The sequence below is a fragment of the Schistocerca gregaria genome, chromosome 2 (assembly GCF_023897955.1).
Source record: "Schistocerca gregaria isolate iqSchGreg1 chromosome 2, iqSchGreg1.2, whole genome shotgun sequence".
NCBI lineage: Eukaryota > Metazoa > Arthropoda > Insecta > Orthoptera > Acrididae > Schistocerca > Schistocerca gregaria.
The window spans coordinates 384,746,904-384,774,099 of NC_064921.1; the positions used below are offsets into that span (position 1 = coordinate 384,746,904).

Below are 27,196 nucleotides of genomic sequence, written 5' to 3' on the forward strand. Positions count from 1 at the left end.
TTTCAGACGAGACTTCCTGATATTTAAATGTATAGTCGATGTTAACAAATTTTTCTTCTTCAGAAACGCATTCCTTGCCATTGCCAGTCTATATTTTATCATTTTATACACCCTCTACTTCGACTACCATTAGTTATGTTGCTCCCCAAATAGTAAAACTCATCTACTGCTCTAAGTCTGTCATCTCCTAATCTAATTCCCTCAGCATCACCTGATTTAATTCGACTACATTCCATTATCCTCGTTTTGCTTTTGTTAATGTTCATCTTATATCCTCCTTTCAAGACACTGTCCATTCCATTCAACCGCTCTTCCGAGTCCTTTGCTGTCTCTGACAGAATTACATTGTCATCGGCGAACCTCCTAGTTTTTAAGATTTTAATTCCTACTCCAATTTTTTTATCGTTTGCTTTACTGCTTGCTCAATATACAGACTGAATAACATCGTGAATAGACTACAACTCTGTCTCAATCCCTTCCCAACCACTGCTTCTCTTTCTTGCCCTCGACTCTTGTGACTACCATTTGGTTTCTGTACAAATTGTAAATAGCCTTTCGCTCCCTCTATTTTACTCCTGCCACCTTCAGAATTTCAAAGAGAGTATTCCATTCAACATTGTCTAAAGCTTTCTGTAAGTCTACAAATGCTAGAAACGTAGGTTTCCCTTAATCTATCTTCTAAGATAAGTCGAAGGTCAATATTGCCTCGCGTGTTCCAACATTTCTACGGAATCCAAACTGATCTTCCCCGAGGTCGGCATCTACCAGTTTTTCCATTCGTCTCTAAACAATTCGCGTTAGTATCTTGCAGCCTTGACTTATTAAACTGATAGTTCGGTAATTTTCACATTTGTCAACACCTGCTTTCTTTGTGATTGGAATTATTATATTCTTCTTGAAGTCTGAGGATATTTAGCGTGTCCCATACATCTTGCTCATCAGATGGTAGAATTTTTCGTGACTGGTTATACCAAGGCTATCAGCAGTTCTAAAGGAATGTTTACTCCCGGGGTCTTGTTTAGACTTCGTCTTTCAGTACTGCGTCAAAATTTTTACGTAGTCATTTCACGTCCTCTTCCATTACCATAATATTTCCCGCAAGTACATCACCTCTGTGTAGACTCTCTATATACTCCGTCCACCTTTCTGCTTTCCCTTCTTTGCTTGGTTTTTCCATCTGAGCTCCTGATATTCATACAGATGTTAATTTTTCTCCAAAGGTATCTTTAATTTTCCTGAAGGCAGTATCTATCTTACCGCGAGTGATATATTAATCTACATCCTTGCATTTGTCCTCTAGCCACCCTTGCTTAGCCATTTCCCACTTCCTGTCGATCTCATTTTTGAGACGTTTGTATTCCTTTTTGCCTGCTTCATTTTCTGCGTTTCTATATTTTCTCCTCCCATCAATTAAATTCAATATCTCTCCCGTTACCCAAGGATTTTTACTAGCCCTCGTCTTTTTATCTACTTGCCTTCACTATTTCATCTCTCAAAGGCACCCATTTTTTGTATTTCTTGTCCCCATTATTTTCAATCGTTCCCCAATGCTCTCTCTGAAACTCTCTACAACCTCCGGTTCTTTCAGCTTACCCACTTCCCATATCCTTACATTCTCAAGTTTTTGCAGCTTCTTCGGTTTTAATCTACAGCCCATAAATGTCTTACAGTTTAAAACCTGATTCCTAAATCTCTGTCTTGAGGCTATGTAACAAAATATATGACAGTGGTGAATGTTCATAGGACTTTCTGACAACAGTAATGATTCCATTATCGAAGAAACGAAAACCAAGAAATGCAGTGTGCACAGGACGAAGGCTCATTTGACATGCAGGGAAAATTATGTTAACAATCACTATGAAGTTCTGGAAAAAGAAATGGAAGAGGTTCTGGCTAAAGAACAATTTGCTTTTAGAATGAATGGAGATACAAGTAAGACTACGGGACTCTTGCGAATTCTGGAAGAGTGATGTATTGAAAAGGGAAGCTATCTATTTATGTGTTTTATTGACTTGGAAAGGCTTTTGATAATGTGGCTTAGGATAAGCTTGCAACCTTAATGATGGAAATGAGAGTATACTGCAAAACCAGACGACTTATAACCTTTAGTACACTTAAAGCAAAAAGCATCAGTGAAAGTGAGAGGAGAAAGTATCTACAGGATATAAGTAGAAAAAGTAGTAAAAGAAGCCTGTTGTCCGTCTCCCATCCTTTTCAATCTATACTTACAAAACATGACTGTCGGGAAGATGACAAGGGGGAAAAAGTTGGAGGAAGATGAATATGTTGTCTAAGGTTTACAGACGACATGGTCCTCCTAGCAACAAGTCAAAAGGATTATAGAATGTTATGGATGCCACTGAAAGTAAAAGAAAGATTTGTGGAAAGAAAATAAATACAAAGAAAACAAAAATAGTGGTCCTGGGAGGAAGTAAAAAAGTAAAGATAATGCTGAGTGGAGAAGTATTAGAAGATGTTGAAAGCTTTAAATACCTCAGAAGCAGGACAGAAACTAAAACCAGAATAGCAATGCCGAAAGAGCCATTTACAAGAAATTTTCTGGCAGAATACGGCAGAGATTTAAGTAAAAGGTCATTAAAATCTTTTATATGGGTTGTCCGCTAGTATGGTGCTGCAACGTGGGCACTAAGGAAGGAAGCAGAGCAAAACTGAAGGCTTTTGAAGTGTGCTCATGGCGTTAAGTTGGATAGAATGAGTTGGATGCATGAGTGGAAAATGAAGAAGAACAGAGAGGAGTGGGAGAGCAAAGACCATTACTTGTTGTAAGAAAAAGAAGGAAACTAACTTGGATTGGACATACATCAAGAAAGAAGGAGGGGTTTACAAAAACAGCCTTAAAGGGTTATGTGGAAGGGAAGAGGAGCAAGAGAGAAACGGATCTCTGATTATTACGAAGGGAGCAATGGGTTGCGGGACGCAAAGAGCAGTTAAAGGGTTAGTATATGTGTTATGTACAAATATATATATTACATAAAGGAAAATGTTGGTAACAAAAATCTCAAACAGTTCTTGGCCAATTTGTTTCAATTTTTTACAGCAGTTCTAATAAATGTTTGGACGGATATAGGCTACATAGTTTTATAATATAAGGGTACGTAAATATGACTGACATACATCAAGAGCAAACGATGTTAGCAAAAGTCTTGCAAAATTCTTGACCAATATACTTCAAATTTTTACATGATGCTCTAATAAACATTCAAAGACACAGTGTGACTATAATTGAACTTTGAAACCACTATAGAAATAACACTACTGGACAGAACGACGTCAAATTGTAACGGAATATTATCGGAGAATGTGGAAAACGTATGGCAGAAGAAAAATAAATAGTTATAAAATGTAGCAACAGATGACGCTGTAAGCATCATAATTTAATAGTGGTCGACTAAAAATGACGAAAGAATGATACAACAATGACTAATATGTACGTTTGACGTTAAACAAGCTGTACTACTCAGTGTGCATGCGTGTACGGGCGTGATACTGTTAGATACGATAATATTCCGTTGAGTTTGACGTCATTCTGATCAGTGGTGTTATTTCTACAGCGTTTTGAAAGTTTAATTATAATCACCCTGTACATTGGCTGTACATATTTAATACAGGGTGTTACAAAAAGGTACGGCCAAACTTTCAGGAAACATTCCTCACACACAAAGAAACAAAATATGTTATATGGTCATGCGTCCGGAAACGCTTACTTTCCATGTTAGAGCTCATTTTATTACTTCTCTTCAAATCACATTAATCATGGAATGGAAACACACAGCAACAGAACGTACTTTGTTACAGGAAATGTTCAAAATGCCCTCCGTTAGCGAGGATACATGCATCCACCCTCCGTCGCATGGAATCGCTGATGCAGCCCTGGAGAATGGCGTGTTGTATCACAGCCGTCCACAATACGAGCACGCGAAGAGTCTCTACATTTGGTACCTGGGTTGCGTAGACAAGCGCTTTCAAATGCCCCCATAAATGAAAGTCAAGTGGGTTGAGGTCAGGTGAGCGTGGAGGCCATGGAATTGGTCCGCCTCTACCAATCCATCGGTCACCGAATCTGTTGCTGAGAAGCTTACGAACATTTCGACTGAAATGTGCAGGATCTCCATCGTGCATTAACCACATATTGTGTCGTACTTGTAAAGGCACATGTTCTAGCAGCACAGGTAGAGTATCCCGTATGAAATCATGGTAACGTGCTCCATTGAGCGTAGGTGGAAGAACATGGGGCCCAATCAATACCTCACCAACAATTCCTGCCCAAAAGTTCGCAGAAAATCTGTGTTGATGACGTGATTGCACAATTGCGTGCGGATTCTCGTCAGCCCACACATGTTGAGTGTGAAAATTTACAATTTGATCACGTTGGAATAAAGCCTCATCCGTAAAGAGAACATTTGCACTGAAATGAGGATTGATACACTGTTGGATGAACCATTCGCAGAAGTGTACCCGTGGAGGCCAATCAACTGCTGATAGTACCTGCACACGCTGTACGTGGTACGGAAACAACTGATTCTCCCGTAGCACTCTCCATACAGTGAGGTGGTTAACGTTACCTTGTACAGCAGCAACTTCTATGACGCTGACATTAGGGCTAACGTCACCTGCACGAAGAATTGCCTCGTCCATTGCAGGTGTCCTCGTCGTTCTAGGTCTTCCCCAGTCACGAGTCATAGGCTGGAATGTTGCGTGCTCCCTAAGATACCGATCAATTGCTTCGAACGTCTACCTGTCGGGACACCTTTGTTCTGGAAATCTGTCTCGATACAAACGTACCGCGCCACGGCTATTGCCCCGTGCTAAACCATACATCAAATGGGCTTCTGCCAACTCCGCGTTTGTAAACATTGCACTGACTGCAAAACCACGTTCGTGATGAACACTAACCTGTTGATGCTACGTACTGATGTACTTGATGCTAGTACTGTAGAGCAATGAGTCGCATCTCAACACAAGCACCGAAGTCAACATTACCTTCCTTCAATTGGGCCAACTGGCGGTGAACCAAGGAAGTACAGTACATACTGACGAAACTAAAATGAGCTCTAACATCGTAATTAAGCGTTTCCGGACACAAGTCCACATAACATCTTTTCTTTATTTGTGTGTGAGGAATGTTTCCTGAAAGTTTGGCCGTACCTTTTTGTAACACCCTGTATAAACTGTATACATATTTAAATAGTAGTGTACAGATTTCCTTTTAAAACAAACTGTGAGAAAGAAAATGCTGTGCTGTGAAAACATGTCGTTTCGTTTTCTTCCTTGGAATCAGTTTTAACTTACATATGAGGGCATTTAAAACATTAGGCAAAACGTTTCTACCACACATATATTTTGCCTCCTTGTACATAACATTGAACAAAAATTCTGTACACAACAGTGTGCTGTATTGTTCCCTTCATCGTAGTGGCGGCCGGTGTGGCCAAGAGGTTCTAGGCGCTGCAGTTCGGAACCGCGCGACCACTACCGTCGCAGGTTCGAATCCTGCCTCGGGCGTGGATGTCTGACATGTCCTTAGGTTAGTTAGGTTTAAGTGGTTCTATGTTGTAGGGGACTGATGACCTCAGATGTTAAGTCCCATAGTGCTCAGAGCCATTTGAACCCTTTGTCGTAGTCAGTTCTAAGAGGAAAGAGGAATGTTGGTTAATTGACCCCTGTCCCAGGCACTTTATTGTGAATAGCGTAGTAATCACGAAGATGTAGATGAGGTGTATGTATGGCTTATCTGTTGATAATTAGAATACTCCTAGGGAATTTGAATCTTCCGAAACTTTCACTGAAGCTTCTGTCCTTACAGGTCCAGAAATTGGAGTGATGTCTCCTGTATCCCTTATATCAACAATCTCAGCCGATTTACCCATTCATTGACCGTGTCTTCATTTCCCAATCGAGGTCTCGTTTACAATAACAATAAATATCGCTTAGGCTCAGCGAGAGAGGCGCAGAGGAGGTGGACAGAGAGATAAAGGACAGAGACATAGAGAGAGAGAGGGGGGGGGGGCGGAGGAGGAGATGGAGAGGTACGTTTGAGGAGGGGATGGATTGAGCTTGGTGGGGAGGAGTAGATTGACAGAAAGAGCGGGAGGAGGAGGAGGAGGAGGAGATAGACAAAGAGACGGAGTGGGGGGTAGGAGGAAGTGATGGGCCAAAGAGAGGGGATGAACAGAGACAGGAAGGAGAAGAAGATTAGGCGTGTGCTGAGTTCCCATTCGTATTTGGAAATTGCGAAGCATCGTCGAATTAGCTAGTAATTAACAACTACTAGTATTTGTGAGAAATCTGCTTTCGATATTAACAATGAAAATTAGCGGCACTAACCATAAAGTATGTGGAAATCCGCCAGAAGGTCTCCTTACAAGATTGATGTGGGACTTGTAGAGCACAGTCTCAAGCACGAACGACGCGGTAACTAAGATGTCAGGGTGTTTTCAAGTGTAAGGGGAGAGGGAACGGAGAGGGGAGAGGGGAGGGTGACGTCGTCGACTGCGACAAGAGGGGGACGAGAGGAGGAAGAGCAGATAAAAGAGCCGCGGCGCTGCTGCACACGTCACAGTACGGCTCTCTCCAGCAGCATGGAGTCCGGGCGTCGGCGAACCATTCGGACCCTGATACCGCTGGTGCAACTATTGTTCGCCGCGGCGCTTAATTTCCTGTTTGTAGAAGACGCCGCAGCCAAAACAGTGAGTCATTTCAAGCTCTGAATTCGTTTACTTAGTTTAGAACTGACCGTGGTAACCTAAGAGAAAACATGTTTCAATTCGCTGGAGAAAGGGGGGGGGGGGGCTTACAAAAAATAAATAATATTTGTGTGACCGAAACCTAAATTCCGTTCCTGTGAAATACGAACGTACTGTCCCACTGCTGTGGCACCGCGTCCAAATCTGAGGAAATATCGTCTGACAAGTCGTCAATTACTTTTTGTTACTTGAGGTATCAAAGATATTTTGCTTGGTGGTGCTCTTCACATTGGCTGCCGCAGGCTTTGGAGTTATTCCGTTTGAGGCAGGACCTGCGGGTACAACTAGAGTAGCACATAAACTGGGTCTAGTTCACAACAGGGCTTTGAGCGACAGCATACCGCTTACCACAAATTAATTAAGGGGTACTGTTACAGTATAGCTCAAACGTTTCTTTCAAATAGTTATTTTGTACCCTTACGTGATACAGATACACTTATACTGCTGTGAACATGAATTCTGGATCCCATTACGAGTTCATTTCAGCATCGTTAGTAGGAAATAAATTATGAATAGCTATTAGATTGAGATTAACTTCTATCATGTAGCATAGACAAGATCATGTATCAACTTTCACCATTATAGTGAATTTTTTTTTTTGTTTCCAACTGTTCGTTTCGTTTTTAGTGTTGACAAACCCAGAACTTTCTGACTACATTTTTTTCTGCTTTATTTTTCATAGCCGAGATGTTTAAAGACATGGACAAAGAATATTGAATAATTATAGAAAACACCTCAGCTATACAACAGAATTGTAGCTGTCTTTTTCTAATTGCAGTACTTCAGAACATTTCAGTGTCCAGTTTTTAAAGCAAGGCCATACGGTACCATAGGAGGATCTTAAAAATAAAGTCTTCTTATAAAATCTGGAGAGAATATATGAGTACCGAAATCCACAGCCTGTCATACCAGCATAAGAGGAAGGCAAATATCTCGTTTGAGGAAGATATTGATTCTAAAACAATTAAATAAGTTGCGGTGGACAATTGATCGAGTCTGCCGTAGCCGCATCAGACAGAGTTGAGACACTGACCGCTTACAAATGAGACTGGTATTTGAGACGAGTAGGTAAGCTGTAAGCAACGAAGAAAATCATGTAAAATCGCGCAGAAATTAACTCAGCACGTCCGAACAGTGTTTCTTCGAAACAAAATACACAAGTATTGCATGTTACTTTGGTGACAATGTGAGACTAGTATAGTAATACGAGTTCCTTATACACATGTGTGAAGGGTCATCCTTCTCACTTTCCATCCATAAATGGTATTGTTTATATGTTAATATGCGATAAAATAGAAATCACCCCTCGATATGCTGTTTGCAGTGAATTTAGGAAAATTAGTGAAGTGTAATTTCGTAGTACGTACGTTGAGACATTCAGGAGTAACTATTATAAAGTGGAAAAACATAAATAGCAAAACGTTAGAGATGAGGATATAGATTAGAATACGTAAACTGAGTGTTGACGATTTTATGTGTGCTAGCATGCAGATATGAAGTTACTTGCCCAAAACAGGAATAAACGGTCAAAATGGTTTCATAAACCAATCGATCATTTTTTATCAGCAAATCCATCATTCCAGAGAGAGATTTTCACTCTGCAGCGGAGTGTGCGCTGATATGAAACTTCCTGGCACATTAAAACTATGCGCCGGAACGAGATTCGAACTCGGGACCTATGCCTTTCACGGGCAAGTGCTCTACCATCCTTTTTTTTATCGTTGGATTTGGTCGTTGCGGACGTCACATGACATCTGTTAAAGTTCGTTTGTTGATCCTTCCACTCAGTTTTTTATTACAGAGGCCAACCGGCTCTCTGACCGAACAAAGCCATCTGAGCCACCCAAGCACGACTCACACCCCGTCCCCACTGACAGAAGTAAAGGTGCGCGGACGGCGCCTTAGTCGTGCTTCGGTGGCTCAGATGGTAGAGCAACTGCCCTCGAAAGGCAAAGGTCCTGAGTTCGAGTTTTGCTCCGACACTTAGTTTTAATCTGTCAGGAAGCTTCAAATCCATCACTTCAGGCGATGAGTTCGTCGACTACACTTTTCGTTGGTGCACCATGACACTGTGGTCTGAGATCGGCAGGAGTGCGAATTCGTTGGCAGCGGCATGTTTCGCTGTCCTGGCTACTTTCTCGTGACCAGAGCAATACTCACACGTGTCTCTCTCACTGCATCTGATAACTCAGCAGAAAGAGGCATCTCACAGTAACCTTCACTTCCACGTTTCCAGTTGGTTGACATATAAGTCATGATTATCGGTTTCCTTCATATTTTCGAGATATGTAATTGTCTTCTCCACTTGTTATCGGTAAAACATTTTCTTATCACTGATGCCTTTAAGTGTTTACCACGCAAGAGAAAAGTAAATGACGCGTGGATAGATAGCGTAAGTGGTTTTCTTATTTGCATCAACTATGATCACTGACGGGTATACTTTCAAGATGATTCACACCTCCCTAGGTGATGTGTGAAGCATCAAAAAAGTAACATAGAACTCGTATTTACATTTTGAAAACTGTGAAAAAAACATTTAATATATACATGTGACCTTTATAATTTTATCTGTGTAATTAACTAAAGATTTATGTTCAAGAATTTCTCTATGATATAGATTGTTTTAGGAGAATCATTTTTCACCTACATTTGAAAACCTTTCTGCAGTGGTCAGACATTTTATTTCCGTGGGTAGATTGTCACAGAATTTTGTACCTAAATATTTCACTCCTTTCTGTGCAAAACGTAGACTCATTAAAGCATCAGGCAGGTCTTTTTTTCCTTCTACTGTTGTACAGGTGGTTGTAAAATTAATCTTTCGCTGCTTCAGCCATTGCAGACGGAAATATTTTTACCGTACGGCTACGCAATTTTATTAGAGATATGTTCAGACTGTCTTCTGCAGGATTTACGTTGGTAGTAGTGTTAGTGTTCCAATTTGCCGTTAGGTGCCGGTACTGGTTCGGAGATGTAGCGTTGAAACACAAGCGTCACTGTGGATTACAGCTGCAGACAGTTTACAGGGATGTGAACAAGATGAGCAGAGCTTTACTCGTCTTACAAAAATACAACAGTGTTCTTCCTCTTAGCTAGAACCGACGCATTAAACGAATACCGAGACGTTCTCTTTTAAAACTGGGGCTGAAGAACGTGATTCGGAAGTTCGAATTAACTGACGATTTGGGAATTGCTCTTCGGGGAGGCTGACGAACAGTTGCGCCACAAATTTTTGAGGAATTTACTGTTGCCAAGGCTGAGAACGCTCTACGCAGTGCGCGATCTTTAAGCGTTTCACGAGCTGTGTTACGGTCCACCGTCCGAAAAGTGCTGCGAACAATTGTGAAACGGAATCTGTACAAACTTCCAACCTGTCATGGATGCAGATGACCGTCGCGTTTCTAACATGGAATGTAAACGTGGTACTCAATTAACAAATGTTACCCTCTCAAATTGAAACTGAAATATGCGTCTTGCATTGTTTTAATCGTTATTTCTCTTCCACGCGTCCTGACAAATGTTCCCGTAGTGTTTCGTTGTTCGACGATCACTCGATTTCCCTGGGGGCTCTCTGAAGTTGCGCAACTTTAATTATAACCACACTGTACTTGTAAATATGTCTCTTATTTTCAAATTCAGATGAATTCTTAACATCAAATTTCGCAAGTGGATAAATGTACTGTGAGACAGTGTTTAGTATTCCAGCTGCTTAAAGATGTGTTTGAACGATGTACCTGTGTGAATCCCACATATAACTGAATTTTTTTCGAGCGATATGTATTTCTTAACTAAGTGCGATGTTACCCCACAATACGACATGACATCTGTTAGTGAAATAATGTTACCTTACTGACTTCTATATCCCCAAAGATGGCACTCGTGGCCAAAGTTGCCGACCATAAACGCTTTAGTGGGTCAATATACACGATTTCAGTTTACATTTTCATTGATATGCACACCTAAGAACTTAGGACTTTCTCCATCTTAGTACGTTAGTAGTCACATTTGCACAAATTTAGGCTCCAACTTTCGCAAAAAAAGAGCATTTACTGTTTTCCTTGCTGATGCTCCTTAACTCATGTCAAATGGTTAAAATGGCTCTAAGCACTATGGGACTTAACAATGGAGATATTTAGTCGCCTACACTTAGAACTACTTAAACCTTACTACATGTGCATCTACATGGATACTCTGCAAATCACATTCAAATGCCTAGTAGACGGTTCATCTAACCACCTTCACAATTCTCTATTATTCGAATCTCGCACAGCGCGTGGAAAGAATGAACACCTATATCCTTCCATACGAGCTCTGATTTTCCTTATTTTATCGTGGTGATCGTTCCTCCCTGTGTAGGTCTGTGTCAACAAAATATTTTCGCATTCGGAGGAGAAGTTTGGTGATTGGAATTTGGTGAGATGATTCCGTCGCAACGAAAAACGCCTTTTCTAATGATTTCCAGCCCAAATCTCCCATAGTTCGCGATAATACAAAACGTACTGCCTTTCTTTGAACTTTTTCGATGTACTCCGTCAGTGCTACCCGGTAAGGATCGCACAGCTGAATTCTAAAAGAGGACGGTCAAGCGTAGTGTGGGCAATCTCATTAGTAGACCTGTTACATTTTCTAAGTGTCCTGCCAATAAAACGCAGACTTTGGTTAGCCTTCCCCACAACCATTTTCTATGTGTTCCTTTCAAAAAATGGCTCTGAGCACTATGGGACTCATCATCTTAGGTCATAAGTCCCCTAGAACTTAGAACTACTTAAACCTAACTAACCTAAGGACATCACACACACCCATGCCCGAGGCAGGATTCGAACCTGCGACCGTAGCAGTCCCTCGGTTCCGGACTGCAGCGCCAGAACCGCACGGCCACCGCCGCCGGCGTGTTCCTTTCAATTTAAGTTGTTCGTAATTGTAATACCTAGGTATTTAGTTAAATTTGCGGCTTTTAGATTAGACTGATTTATCGTGTAACCGGAGTTTAACGAATTCCTTTTAGCACTCACATGGATGACCTCACACTTTTCGTTATTTAGAGTCAACCTATGAACATCATACACATCCATGCCCGAGGCAGGATTCGAACCTGCGACCATACCAGCAGCCCGGTTCAAATGGTTTAAATGGCTCTGAGCACTATGGGACTTAACATCTGTGGTCATCAGTCCCCTAGAACTTAGAACTACTTAAACCTAACTAAGCTAAGGACATGACACACACATCCATGCCCGAGGCAGGATTCGAACCTGCGACCGTAGCGGTCACGCGGTTCCAGACTGAAGCGCCTAGAACCGCACGTCCACACCGGTCGGACCCAGCAGCGCGGTTGCGGACTGGAGCGCCTAGAACCGCTCGGCTCCTTTACTAGGCCCGTTTGAAGCCACGTTGCGGAAAACGTATTCGTTTTACTTCTGTCCTTCACGGGTATCCATATCGTCTCTTACGAGGGAACCTATATCCGCAAATGTATCGATGGATATAAAATAATTGTTAGAGACCAAATCACCTTCAAATCTCCCGCTTCACGGCACGTACACAAGCTGGCGAGAGGCCGCTGACGTCATTTCCTGTTCTAATTATATCATCACATAGTGTTTTAACCTGTCTACAATAACGGATGCGACAAACTGGTAGTTCGCAACTGGGGGGTACTTACTGTGGTATTAAACGGACGCACCGCATTTTCCCGGTGGGGCACACAGGTCGAAACCGATGTCACTTCGCCAGTGATTTCAATGTTATGTGATTATTTAAAATGCAAACGGTACATTTCCAGACAAGGAAATCTTTTTCTACTAAGTCCCTTCTACAACACCTACAAGCCTTGTAATAGAGACGACCTACAAATGGTCATAAAGGAAGAACGAATAGGAAGATTAACAATAAGGTACTATCATGCCCTATCCTTTCTTTTGTCTGTAGAAGCGACCGATACTGATATCGCCTCGACTGGTTTACTCCGTAGGCAGAGTCACATTTCAGCGCAATGTAAGGTCCTTGTGATCCAGGTCGCTAAGCCAATATCCCAGCTCCCGAAAAACACAACGCGCCTCCGTCTTGATCACCTGTAGTCGTTGTAATCGATTGAACGTAGTTGGCTGCAGTAAGCACCCCGGGTACGGATGGCGGCGTTATAGTGTTGTACACACCTGCAAAATATTTAAGAGGTACGGCCCAGATAATTAAGGTGGAATTTACAATGCTTATGCAGCAGAGCAGCATCACTGAGAGTGTGTTAAATAGCAGGATAATGTTTCTACATTTTTGTCGTGGTGTTTTGCGACTTTTGTATCGGTGGGGTGACCTTTCTTCGTCTCATTCACAACGCACTACCCTCGACATGTTTGGAACCCGGGTTCGATTCCAGGCCAGATACACAATTTCATATTGTCATGTACGTATTTACATATCAGTCATTCTCCTTTTGAATGTCGATTACGCTGTTTCAAAAACATACTTCTAGCTTTTCCAAACAACTCTTGTATCGATACATCGCGGAGAGTACTTCTTCAGAACTCGAACAATAACACGCTGCCAACCGTTCCTCTCACAGTAAGAGTTTACATCGCCGCATAAACGCCAGGAGAAGAGCCTTGGCTCCATGCAGTCATAGCAGTCCCATCCTTCCAGTCATTTCGGTCGTCTTAAAAGTTTTTACCGCCACGTAACCAGCAAGAAACGACCAGTGGTTCTATGGACTCGGCAAATATTCCTTCCGCACCCAATGGAGGATGACAAAATCTTCTCAGCGACCGCCGTTGAGATAAACTCTGTTTGAAGATAAGCTTCTCGTAAAATGAAAACGAGACACCTACATGACAATGTGCGGAAGGCTAGTAAACATGAATTTTTTGTAGAAGTCACGTCTACGTCAAACTCTGACGTCATGTTTGCGAGGAAGCGGTTTCAAATCACGACAGTCCTTCTTTAGCGAATTTGAGGCTGTCCCGTTTTGCAGAATACCCTGTACAGAGGATATGATTCATACTAAAACAACATGGATATTTATTTTCCCAGTTTAATCACATGCTGCTATAAAACGTAACGTTTGCACCAGTGCGAATCCAGAATATCACCATGATATCATTACGATAGAGAAGCTCTTTAACTATAACATTCCTTCACATTACGAACTGACAGCTTACATAATTACGAATACACACTTTAGTATGGCAAGTTGCAATAACCCTCGATTAGTTTCGTACAAGCATTTTTGGGGCTAGCTGCCTCACAGTTCAATACAGCCATGAAATGGGTCAGTTGAACTGCACATGTGTGCTTGTAGCGTACGCGTCAATCTTGATATAACGATTAAGCATATAAGCACTATTTTCTCATTTTAGTCTGATTGTCATATCTTCTTAGAGTCTCACTTTGTAACGTAATTCGTCCAGCACCGGCTGATATAAGTTACCGTCACTTTCTACCAGTGCATCCATGTTTTTGTAGATAATTCATGTTATTAATCTCGTCGAATAAAATGTTAGTCAGCCCATTAAAAAATTGTACTGGTCGCTTCGAAGTGCTATTGATGACACAGAACCGGTAACAGTTTGTATGTGGTATACGGAGGGCATCTTCGCAGTAACATGGGTCAGCGTGGATATGGTATAGAATTGCAGAAAGCATCTGTCGTATTTAAATATGTCTACGACCACAATTAAAATGTAGTTACGGGATTTGTTGGTGTATCAACCCGGACAGTACAACATGTGTACAAGCAGTATTGTATTAGTCGTAGTCGTGTTGTACGGCTTACGACATATGGTCGCAGAAGGTCCTAAGTGACAGAGACCGCTGCCGAGAGGTATGCCTGACTGCCGGCTTGAAACCCAACATTAACGGCAGCTCTCAGTAAAGGCAGGTACAAGCAACCTTTTTGAGAAGGGCAACCATAGCTCAGAAACATTATGAATAACATAAAAAACGATCAATACCCAATAATCGTTCAAATTATCGTAAAATTATAACGCTCAAGAAAATCAAGAATGATGAGGTGATTCGAAAAGGCGCATAGCTGTCTGAAGAAGCTGTATTCGCGACTACCGGTTTCACGTCAATATAGTCGCAACTTCAGGTTCATAACGATTATATCTTTATAATGTAGATGGTCAACTACGGATCCCAGCGGTCGGGAAGTTATCGACGTTTAGAGTCAAACAACACCGATGGGACCTCACTGTTCACTTTCATTATGATACCTCACCAAAGTGATCTGAGTCTTAGCGTGGATTCGGATTCCGTAACTGATCAGCTACATTTTGTAAATACAACCATTATAAAGCTAAAAATGAAACCGGCAGTAAAGTATCTTCATGGACCTTTGCGACTTCTGGAGACACCTCATCATACGGCCACAAAACACAGGAACAGGACTGTAACTAACTGGAGGTGTGAGGCTTGACTTCGTAGTTTGGCTTCCTTTCGTATGAGGCGTTTCATATAAGGCGTTTAATTCGCAGAATGTACTGGCCAGAGTTGGGTCTGTGATATTTTGGGTGTGTTAATCGTACCGTTACTTAGGTGCACTAGTTAGGGTTACCGTGAACATGAGCCAGGGTGTTTATTTCAAAATTCACAGCTTTTCTGTTATATCTTCAAGGTGAATATGCTGTGAAACTCCGGTCTACCTACATTAAATAGTGGTGTTCACATACCTGCATGCAGTCGATCAGCATCCCAGCAGTTCGTTAGCTGTAACGGCTCCGACCATCAGTGAATGGCTTCAGCAGTATGTGGCACGTCTGAAGAAACCTGTGGACTCTCGTCGTCGCTGAGACTAAGACATTTTCAAGCACAGAGACAGTTTACACGTTAATGGTTTTATACGTTACGGGTATTCGAAACTGCGAACATGGACGACCATCAGTTGTAGAATGGAATAACGACTGGGAAAATTTGTGCCAGACTGGCATTGGAACCCAAATTACCCGAATTACCCGCTTACTGCGAGTGGGAGCTGTACCGCTGGCTACCCGTGCACGACTCGCATACATATCTCGTCTACATACCGTACTCCTACAGGTGACACGTTTTACATGAAAGCCACCTGCCCGGTGTCGGTGGATAAATACAACGATCCTGTGTATAGTGGACTGACGACAGTGAAAATTTGTGCCTGACCGGGACGCAAACTCGGATATCCTATTTACCGTGAGCGAGCGCCTTATCATACTTTTCTTTTTTTTTTTTAATATATTAATTCCGGGACACGAAATCGGACGTCCTACTTATCGTGAACGATCACCTTACATTTTTTTCTTTTTCTCTCTCTCTCTCTCTTTTTTATTTTTCCGGTTACCAGAAAATGTATCGGTTCCAAGAATAGAAGAGGCGGCGAGGATCTACTTTTCATGGCAGGAACACCCCAGCTCTGGGGTGGTTTAAGGAAGACACTACACAGGAAACTGCAGAAAAATTGCCTGCATTTGGGATAGCGGACACCTGCACAATGGCGTTCTTTAAGGAAGTGCCAAAAATCAAGGATATTTTTCTCGCCATCAGCAAACAAGTAGTGAACTGCGTGTCCACAAATCCAGTTCAGAAGGTTCGCCTCCGCTTCCGGGAAATATACCGTGTCTGGAAATAGGAGCAGTTGAGTAGGTATCTGACGAGGAGTCGTACGCTTAATTAGGACCAGACACCTCTTGCCGATCCGGCACCAGACGGTGCTCGTCCTTGCCCAAAACACCACAGGCGACACATAACGGAATGTCACCGTGGTGAATCCCGTGAAGACCTGACTGGCACATTTGCTTCCCGTTGACAGTAAGCTACCAAGCAGACTGGACGTCAGTGTCAACAAAAGGAGCACACACCGATGGTCCAACGCCACGTCAGTCGACGTGGGGATGTTGCCTCTCAACCACATTCGGTGACCTGTGCTGCTGAAGAAAGCTATAATTGGCCTTCGTGGATGTCAAGTACGTTGGCAGTATTGCAGTACGGACGTAGCTCAGTTGCAAGAAAAAGTGGTGGAAGTAAGAGAAAGGCGACGTTAAACTGGATAGGTGCTGAAAGAGAGGGCGGTGTAAGCGCCTCCAGCAATAGGCTGGTAAGGCACGAAGGATAACGGCGCCATAGCACCATGTGAGAGCCGCCGAAAAGGAACATGATACACACCTAAACCGCCCCTAGGCCGCGGGAGGGTGAGGGTGTCTTACCTTACTTTGAACAGCATGGCAAACATATGAACCCAATGCCGCTAGCGAGCGGCGGCATAGGAAGTGTCTGTGCCACGTGGAGGATATGTCACGCCAACATAAGTCACGTTGTCCTTCGCAGAAGATCGAGTGCTAGTAAAGTGAGATCTAAAAGCCCACCTCGTAGCTGGAACAGTGAGGGCCGTCCTTTTAAGCCGTCCAGCCAACATCTGAGTAAAGATCTTTGTGTCGCTGTTGAGAAACGTCAAGGGACGGTAATCAAAAATGGTTCAAATGGCTCTGTGCACTATGGCACTCAACGTCTGAGGCCATCAGTCCCATAGAACTTAGAGCTGCTTAAACCTAACTAATCTAAGGACATAACACACATCCATGGCCGAAGCAGGATTCGAACCTGCGACCGTAGCGGTCGCGCAATTCCAGACTGTAGCGCCTAGAACCGCTCGGGCACCTCGTCATTCGGACGGTAATCGCATATCCGTGAGGTTCACCGAGGCTTGGTGTGTGCGAATGAGAAGATCGTCGAGGAAACCCTCGGGGGTCTTCACAAGAGTTGATATAAAGTCAGGACAAACATCCGTCCACACTGGCACCAGAAAAGTCGAAATGTCCGGTAAAACTCCAGTGGGAGGCCGTCAGGCGACCTGTTCGAAGACCCCCCCCCCTGGTTAGCATCAGGGACTTTGTCCTCCGCGACGTTAACAAGCAGATCCAGCGAGCCAAAAGAGAGTCTGGAGACTGCCGTAATGTTGGGGGAGTGGTAACGTTGTTCAGAGTACAGCGGAAAGTAATGTGCATGGACGGCTGACCCTACATTGCATTGGGTATCTAAACGCCCCCTGCACCGGTCATGAGGACATTAATCAAAGTCCTCCAACAGTGACGCTGTTCCGCTCTCACAAAATACATAGGTGACCGCTCCTGCACTAACTCGTCGTGTCTGCCTGATCATCGACGTTTAAAGGTGGCAGCGAAAGAGGGATGTGAGCTGTGTCTTGGCACGATTCTCCATCGGCTCGCACTCTGGCAAATACAGTATCTTAGTACATTGCCGGAGAATGATTAAAGACAATTCCTGAGATTGTCGCAGCCACGCCGCGACCCTGTTTCCATAACCAATCAATGCCTTGCCGAAGGCAGGCTTAGGACAGGGCTCCCACCATGACAGGGCATAGTGATATGCATCTCGGCGTCTACGACAAGCTATCCACTTGGATTCGGCGAGCTGCCAGTAGTCGGTGTGAGGTAAGGTGGATCGTGTTCAGTTTCCATGGTCCACGGCCGCGCCACACCCTTTGGCGGCAGAGATTGATGGCACAGATCTGTGCGTCGTGGTCAGAGAACGCAATGGGCCCGACTTCAGCAGACCACACTCCACTAAAAATATCGCGGGAGACGTAAACACGATCGAGAGGGCTGGAAGAATGCTTTAGTGAAATGTGTAAACCTGGGATGGTCACTATGAACATGCTCCCAAGACTCCTCAAGGCTGAGGAGCTGGAGAATTTTCGCTAGCACTGTTCATGGAGAGTAACGTCGTATTTGGTCTTTGCGTGCCTTGATACAGCTTAAATCTCGTGATAAGTGCGTCATGCCAACGCAGGTAAAGAGGCTTGAATGCCGTGGAGAAGAAAGTGGAACGTTCACGACGGCGACCCGAACCAGATGCTGCATTGACGTTGACTTATCCTGACCATTAAACGTAAGATCCATATCACTGGCATGAGGGAGATAGGCAACTGAATCAGCGAGCATTCCGTCATGTAGTAGGATCGCCACCCTATACCATCAGGGGAAACATGGGAGACATGTGCTGTAAAACCATTCGGAGCACATAAAACATGCACCTCCTGAAGGAATGCAATTTCAGCGTCCGCGGCTTACAGCATACAATGTTTGTGGCGTACACGAATGGTATTGCTGTTGACCGTGGCTGTGAGATAAGCCAGGAAATCATCTTTCGGCAGGAGGATGGGGGGATTTAAACACGAGGGAAGCACAGGGAGTCCCTGTTAGGTCCATGTTCAAGCGCACATCACTGTGAAAGGGAGGGAGCCGACACCACCAGGGACGGTTCATCACTCTGTACACTTCCAGAACGTCCAGCCTCAGCATCGGCCCAGGAGAAAGACGTCTCTCTGGTCCAGTTCAGCGGAACACTATCGAAGGGGAGTCCACAGGTGGCGTCAGATACAGAAATGGAGGCACCGCATCAGCTTGGACAACGACGATTTGCGGAGTTGCATGCTGACTGGAGACAGAAGCGGGGAAAGACGTTGCCTCGTCAGGTGCCAGAGTGTCAGAGGACAGCGCATCATCACCAGCAGGTCGTCATCCTGTGCACACATCCGATGGAAGCCTTCTGATTACGAAGGGGTACGGCATTGTCTCTTCCGTTTCCTCGGTGATCGTTGCTTCCCAACACGCTGTCTAGCCTCCAAGATGTGGCCAGACGGCAGAAAAGCGGAGGTCGGTACAGCTCCATGATCAACAATGGGATCGGGACGGACGGCTTGAATTGGCTGACGGCCATAGTCCATTGGTACTGCCTCCGGCGTCAGTGTAGGGAAACTAGGCAAAACGTCCATGGCGTTGTCGAGAGGAGTCGACGCCGGTAAAAATGATTCAGAGAGGGCGTAGCAGACAGTCCAGCCGCAGACGTATAAAACAGAGGTGGCACAATACGTTTCCGATCGGCATCTGAACCAGCCTACGTCGGGGACATTCAGAACGAACGTAGCCTTCCTGGCCACAACATGCACCAGTGCGCGGCTGACCATCGTACATGACGAGCGCTCGGCAGCTGGCAATTACCGAGTAGGAAAGAAAGTGCTTCGTCAGTTCAGTTTTTATCTGCCGGATGCCGTTGACAACACGATATGTTTCGAACGTCCTCGACCTTTCAGCAACGTGACCGACCACGTTTCCGTAAGACTTAAAGGCGGCCACCACAACGTCCGACGGCACCGCAAATGGGAGCTCAAAAACTCACATCGTTCGAAGGTCAGAACTAGCGTGATCAATCACTACATCTCCAATATGGGCGTCTGAGTATCTGAGACCGTTAGTAGCATGGCGCCGCAGAACGTCGACGCGCAGTTCTTCATTAGCCAGTTTTATGCACTTGCAGCGGGAGACGCATTTCGTCTTTTATTAATAGTTCAACCTGAGACGCTTTGGATCGTTCATGATCCAAAGGAAACGTTAATTTGATGGTGGGTTGGAGATAGGAAAACGCCATTATGGTCGATGAATTCGGACACGAAGACAACCCGCTAAGCGGATGTAAACAAACGTTAGCTCGCTTGCAAGCCACACAACAGGCGCTACGCAAACAAGGCGTGCTCGCCTCGCCATTACCGAAAGCAGACTGCGTCACAACCATATCCGAGCACGACTCACGGCCAGACGCAACCATTCATAGACCGTCAATCACTGGTCTACAACCTGCACTCGTACGTTCATTTGTATATTCCCGCAGAAGGGAGACACTTTTAATTGAAAGTCGCCTACCTATTGTCGGCAAATAAATACGATATTGCAGTGCCTGTGTTATTCTGAAATATGATGCAGTGTTCCTTCGGACATGCATGCATGTGCAAAGGAACAGGCACTGCGGCGACAGCAGTCTTTATGAAATACACTAAATGCACTCACAGTTTGGGTCTGACCCTGAGTTGAGCTCGGATAGCCTAATAGTATGGGGACCGCTCGCGATAAGCGGGAAATCCGAGTCCCGGCCCGACACAAATTTACATTGTTGTCATTCCATTATACAACTGATAGTAACTACGAATACATTCAATGTATTTCGTAACAGCTGTAGTAGCTGCAGTGTTAATTACTTCGGACATGCTTGCATGTCCGAATGAACATCGCATCGTATTTCTGAATTGCACAGGCACTTCAATATCCTATAAATGTGTACTCAGTGCGAATAGGCGTCGGAAAGCCCAATGGTACCTATTATCAGTTCATAGGCGTCACTGGATGCAGATATGGAGGCGTATGTGGTCAGAACACTATTGTATCCGCTAGGGTAGCCGAGAGCGCTAACACGCTGCTTCTTCGACGGTTTAACGACGACGGCCGGTGTGCCGGCCAGCCTGGATGTGGTTTTTAGGTGGTTTTCACATGCTACTAGGTGAATACCGGGCTGGTCCCCACGTCCCGCCTCCGTTACACGACTCGCAGACATCTGAAACACATTCACGCTATTTCATGATTTACACTAGACGTAGACAGCTGGGGTACACTAATTCCGTCCCGGGGGGCATGGGGTGGCGGCAGGAAGGCATCCGGCCACCCAATGACATTAACATGCCAAATCCGGTTAACCGTGGCCGACCCTGCGTCACCGCGGGACAAGGCGCAAGCGATAGCGATGGACAGTAGACAGAACACTGTTGTCCAGCACAGTAGGAGTTTTCATGACCAGAATCACCACTTCCCAGTCACAGAGCCGCTTAATTAGACTCAGGAGGGCTGAGAGCGCCGCAGTTGCCAATAGTGCTCGGCAGATCGGGGCGGTCGCTCATCGAAGTCCTCATCAAGCCCGACAGCGGGTCACTTTGGTGATCTGACGAAAAGCGTACTGCTGCGGCTAGCCCTTTGGTGTGCTTACTTTGGAATCATGATTTGTGAAAGCGATATTTCGAAAATATGCCCAATTGTCAACACCTCCCTTCTTCCGTATTTCAACTTTACATACTTCTTGACGTCTACATGTATTTCGCTAGTTTCATATTTCCTGCACACCAGTTGGAAGGTTCGGTTATAGTTCGTTCTTCCACAGATCTTCATAATTGTTCTTTAATACCTAAAATGTTTTAGTAATAAGTTACCGAAAATTATATTTCTTAACAGACAATTTGCGCCAGGTACTTCGGCGTCGCCCAGCTACATCTTCCAATGTATTACTTTCGATTGTGCAAAGAAAACTGTTAGGCATTGTTTCGCAATAAAAACCTTTGTAAAACATTGCGAAGTGATTTCCATGAATCATTTACTGCTGAAATTGGTTTGTGTGATGTTATTTTGCAGAAAACTTGTTGTGAGCAAACAAATATATATTGTACCGTGAATCTAGCGCCTCCTAGGAGTTTCGCCCACTTGCTTTCTAATTTGTTCCGTGCCAGCAGTTCCCACTTGTCTCTTCGTTAAGAATTTTGACAAGCTGGAATCTTTCTGTAGGAGAATTTTTTAGGATTCACATAATATGCGTAAGCTAAAACACCATGTTCCACTCACTTACAGTATCTCTAAAAGTAGTGAAACTAATATTTCTTCGTATCTAGGCTCAGACGATAAAACAGTACTAAGCTAAATAGGGAAGAAATATACATTTGGGCTGTAGAAAGGAGAGAAACTTAGAGAGACAGTTATGGAAAGGGAAGATGGTATGGATGTAGATGAGAGTGGGCGTGCGCCAAACAGCACAGGGAGACATAACTCACAGCATGCATCTTGCATGAAAAATGCTATGAGACGGAGCGGCCATTTGAGTGCACTGCAATAACTTTCAGATTACTTGAATACACTTATATTATTTCCAAAATCGATTTACGCGTTTCGACACTCCATCATTGTCAAAGACTATAAAATGAAATATACAACTGGTATCAATTATCTGGGAGTACGCATTAGTAGCGATTTAAAATGGAATGATCATATAAAGTTTATCGTCGGGAAATCAGATGCCAGACTGAGATTCATTGGAAGAATCCTAAGGAAAAGCATTCCGAAAACAAAGGAAGTAGGTTACAGTACTCTTGAATACTGCTCAGCAGTGTGGGATCCGTAAAAAATAGGGTTGATAGAAGAGATAGAGAAGATCCAACGGAGAGTAGCGCACTTCGTTACAGGATCATTTAGTAATCACGAAAGCGTTACAGAGATGATAGATAAACTCCAGTGGAAGACTCTTCAGGAGAGACGCTCAGTAGCTCGATACCGGCTTTTGTTGAAGCTTCAAGACATACCTTCACCGATGAGTCAAGCAGTATATAGCTTCCTCCTAAGTATATCTAGCGAAGAGACCATGAGGATAAAATCAGAGAGATTAGAGCCCACACAGAGGCATACCGACAATCCTTCTTTCCACGAACAATACGAGACTGCAATAGAAGGGAGAAACGATAGAGGTACTCAAGGTACCCTCCGCCACACACCATCAGGTGTCTTGCGGAGTATGCATGTAGATGTAGATGTAGATGTAACGTCCCGCTGCAACTGATAGCAGTGATCCCCCTTCAATTTACATACACGGATATTTAAATTTGTTTTTCATCCGAATACAACAACCGTGGAACGTGGAACAATATTTTGTGCACTCAGTCGATACTGTACTTCATCCTGATGTGAAGAACGATGTATATTCATGGCACTTCTAGCAACTATTGAAAATGATACTCATTCAGTAATTTTAAATTAAATTTTATTGTCCATAATCCGATAAATTGTCCGAAATACTGCCGGCCGCGGTGGTCTCGCGGTTCTAGGCGCGCAGTCCGGAACCGTGCGACTGCTACGGTCGCAGGTTCGAATCCTGCCTCGGGCATGGATGTGTGTGATGTCCATAGGTTAGTTAGGTTTAAGTAGTTCTAAGTTCTAGGGGACTAATGACCACAGCAGTTGAGTCCCATAGTGCTCAGAGCCATTTTGTCCAAAACAAAGGCCATCATGATTATGTCACCGGCAAGCTTTCAAATACAACATTTTATGGAACACCTAGACAATCTATATAGAGTGATTTTTTCCACCACGTAAACACTCTGCGGACTGATCGAGAAGAGGATACGGAAAAAAAGATGTAATGAACCTGTGTCAGGAGACGCAGGCTAGAGACCATTTATTGGGTCATACATTGTTACAGAGACTACGGTCTGATACGGGCTGTATCACGCAGCCACAGTTAGAGTATTCGTTGAAAAGTGTCCACGTTTCTCAAGACATGCGTCTACGAGCCATAGCATATTCTGTCTCACATTTGCACATCGGCCGGGCTCCATCACAACAGTGGCAAAAGCAGTGTGAATACGCTGCTCCAGTGTCTCACCTGAGCTCTGCATACACGGTACTTTTGAGATGGCCCAATAACTAGAAATCGCACAGGTTGAGATCCAGTGAACGAGCAGACCATGCAACAGGACTCCCTCGTCTGATCCATCGACCAGGCAGACACGATTGACATGCACCCGGACGTGAAAGGCTGAAGCACTATCATGTAGCAATCACATGATCCTTCGAATCACTTCTTCCAGCAGGGGAGGCAAAGTCACCCGCATGAAACCACGATAGTTTCGGCCTGTTAGGCGATGTGGAAGGGAGGTTGGTCCCAAAATGCGGTCGGCAACTATTCCGGCCCACACATTCCGGTTTGCACAGATGCTAATGATTCGCTGTCACCATACCATGCGGGTTCTGTATTCCATCCCACAGAAGACTCATGTGAAAGTTTAAGATAACACTCTGCGTAAAGGTGGTCTCATCTGCGAATGGGATGTATGACACAAATCTCGGAATCGTGCTTGCCTGGTGAAGAAACCAGTCGCAAAACTGCTCCCGGTGTGAGAAGTCGGTCGCCATCTGCAACGTTGTAAGTGATACGGCTAATAACAAATGTCATGGAGACTGTTCCACACTGTCGTCTGGCTTATCCTGTACTGGCGGGCCAACTGCCTGGCACTGACACGGCGGTCGCCTCGCACAGTGTTAGTCACATTTTTCTCCAGCTCTGGTGTCCCAACATTTCGGGTACGTCCTTCATGATTTCCTGCTTCCTGAAACGACCTTGTCTCAGACAAACGGCGAAACACTGTTGCAAACATTGAATGCTGTGGTTGTTCTGATACAACCTTACTGCTCGCCGTCCATTTCCAATTTGCCTTTCCGTAAGTAAAAGCCCGCGATTCGAATGCGGAACCAGTGTGTACAACGCTGTATCACATCCACTACAAGGTGAGTCAGCAAGAGAAGAGAATCGGACACAACATTACCAATTACTATGACAGGAGAGGGCGCAAGGACACGACTTATGAGGAACAGTACCACCCTCTAGAGGAAACCATGCATACTGTAGCTGTGGCTGCATGGTGCAGCCCATATTAGACCACAGTTCCTGAAGCAAAGTTTGATTGAATAAATGGTCTTTAGCATGGAAACCACGGATTTCCGCACATAAGTTCATTAGACTGTTTTGTTCTGTATCCTCTCATCGATCAATCCCTAGAGTTTGTACACGGTGGAATAAATCACCCCGTAGAATACAAAAAAAAAAAAAAAAAAAAAAAACATTATGCAGAGTCCCCCATGAGCCATGGAGCTTCCCGTTGGAGGGGTGGCTCACGGGTCTCAGCGATGCAGATAGCCCTAAATAGGTGCAATGACAACGGAGGGCTATTGGTTGAGAGGCTAGACAAACATGTGGTTCCCGAAAAGGGCAGCAGACATTCATTAGCTGCAGAGCCAACAATCTGCATTATTAACTTATTTGGCCCTGTAACACCAACCGAAATGGCCCTGCTGTGCTGGAATTGCCAACGGTTGAAAGCAAGCGGAAGCCATAGCTGTAATTTTTTCCTACGGCTTGTAGCTCTACTGTATGGTTGAATGATAATGGTATCCTCTTGGATAATGTACGCCGGAGGTAAAACAGTCGCCCGTTCGTATTTTTAGGGGTAAGAGGGGGTGGGATCTGCTCAGTAGGATGCCTTCACGAGGAGGAACAAAGCTGGCGTTCTATGGATCGGAGCGTAGAATGCTAGATCGCTTAATCGGGCTGGTATGCTAGAAAATTTATAGTCAGAAATGGAGAGGCTGAAGTTAGAAAGTGGGAATTAGTGAAGTCGGTGGTAGGAGGAACAGATGTCAGGAGAATACAGAGTTATAAATTCAAAGTCAAGTAGGGTGATGCAGTGACAGGTTTCATAATGAATAAGACTACAGGAATGCGGGTAAGCTACCATGAACAGCATATAGAGTTCATTATTGTAGCCAACATAGGTATTAAGCACACAGCCTTCACAGTAGTAAAAGTTTATATGCCAACAAGCTCTGCAGATGATGAAGAGACTGATCAAATGTGTGATGAGATAAAATAAATTATTCAGAAAGATCAGGGAGACGAAAATTAATTTTGATGTCGGGCTGCAATTCGATATTAGGAAAAGGAAGAGAAGGAAAAAGAGTACGTGAATACATACTGGGGGAAAGGAATGAAAGAGGTTGCTGCATGGTAGATTTTTCACAGCGCATAATTTAATCGTCGCTAGCACCTGGTATAAGAATTGACAAAGAAGGCTGTATACATGGAAGAGACCTAAGGACAATGGAAGGTTTCACATTGATTGTATTATTGTAACACAGCGATGTCGCAATCAGGTTTTAAATTGTAAGATATTTCCAGACGCAGATGTGGACTCTGACGATGATTTATTAGTTATTAATTGTAGATTAAAACTCTCTTCACATCTAATGGTCAGTTTCGCATTACATACCGTGTCCAGATTGTTTTGTTCGGATAGACTACCTGATATCTGCTGGGTACTGTCACTGACCGTCCGATGTATCAGCGATCTCAAACAAAATATGAGTTTAAATAGCATGGGTTGGGGAATCTCTGTCTCTTTGGCAAACGTTGTTGCCCTGCACTGAGTGCCACTCATTACAGCAGGGTGGACCACCTGCTAGTATGATTGCTGAGGTATAGTAAAATAAAGTACGTAGTTTTTTGTGTCATCTATTTCAAACTATACTACGTAGATCCTTACTTTGTAGCGTCTCTGTGTGCTATGAGTGCATGTTGCAACACGTTATGTTCCTATGAGATCATATAACACTTGGGCTGCAAGTTAGTGCCAAGTATGACACCCGCCTGCAAGCTAGCTTTATCCTCTGGGAAGAATTTTGAAATGTTTGACCGTCTCTTTGCCTAATGAATAGACGGTATAGAACATTAATTTAGTATCTATGGAACTTAACAGGAAACTTAAAGACTTTGTTTTGGTGATAATGGAAGTAGTAAAGGCATACAAATGAAATAATAAACGGTCGCCATCCAATGTAGGCATCATAATTGGAAACATTATGTTTCAAGAAACATGAATATGAGTTACTAAATTGACTTTCATTAATACTCCTTTTATTAGTGCAATGAATACACACGACTACCGGACGAATGGAGTAGTGGGTAGTAGTAGTTACTATTTACACAAATGAGCGATGATAGGAAATTTAAAAGTTATTTCACTCATAGAAATAATAGTT

General features: G+C 43.9%; 1 protein-coding gene across 1 annotated transcript in view; it reads left to right on the top strand.

Moving 5' to 3' along the window:
* Positions 1 to 6,234: 6,234 nt before the first annotated feature.
* The window catches only part of LOC126320863 (cholinesterase 1-like), a 119,088-nt gene continuing 98,126 nt past the window's right edge, over positions 6,235 to 27,196 (top strand). Inside the window, exon 1 of the mRNA XM_049994127.1 lies at positions 6,235 to 6,707. Within this exon, the coding sequence (XP_049850084.1) occupies positions 6,600 to 6,707 (108 nt within the window). The 5' untranslated portion in view covers positions 6,235 to 6,599. The remainder of the gene's footprint in view (positions 6,708 to 27,196) is intronic.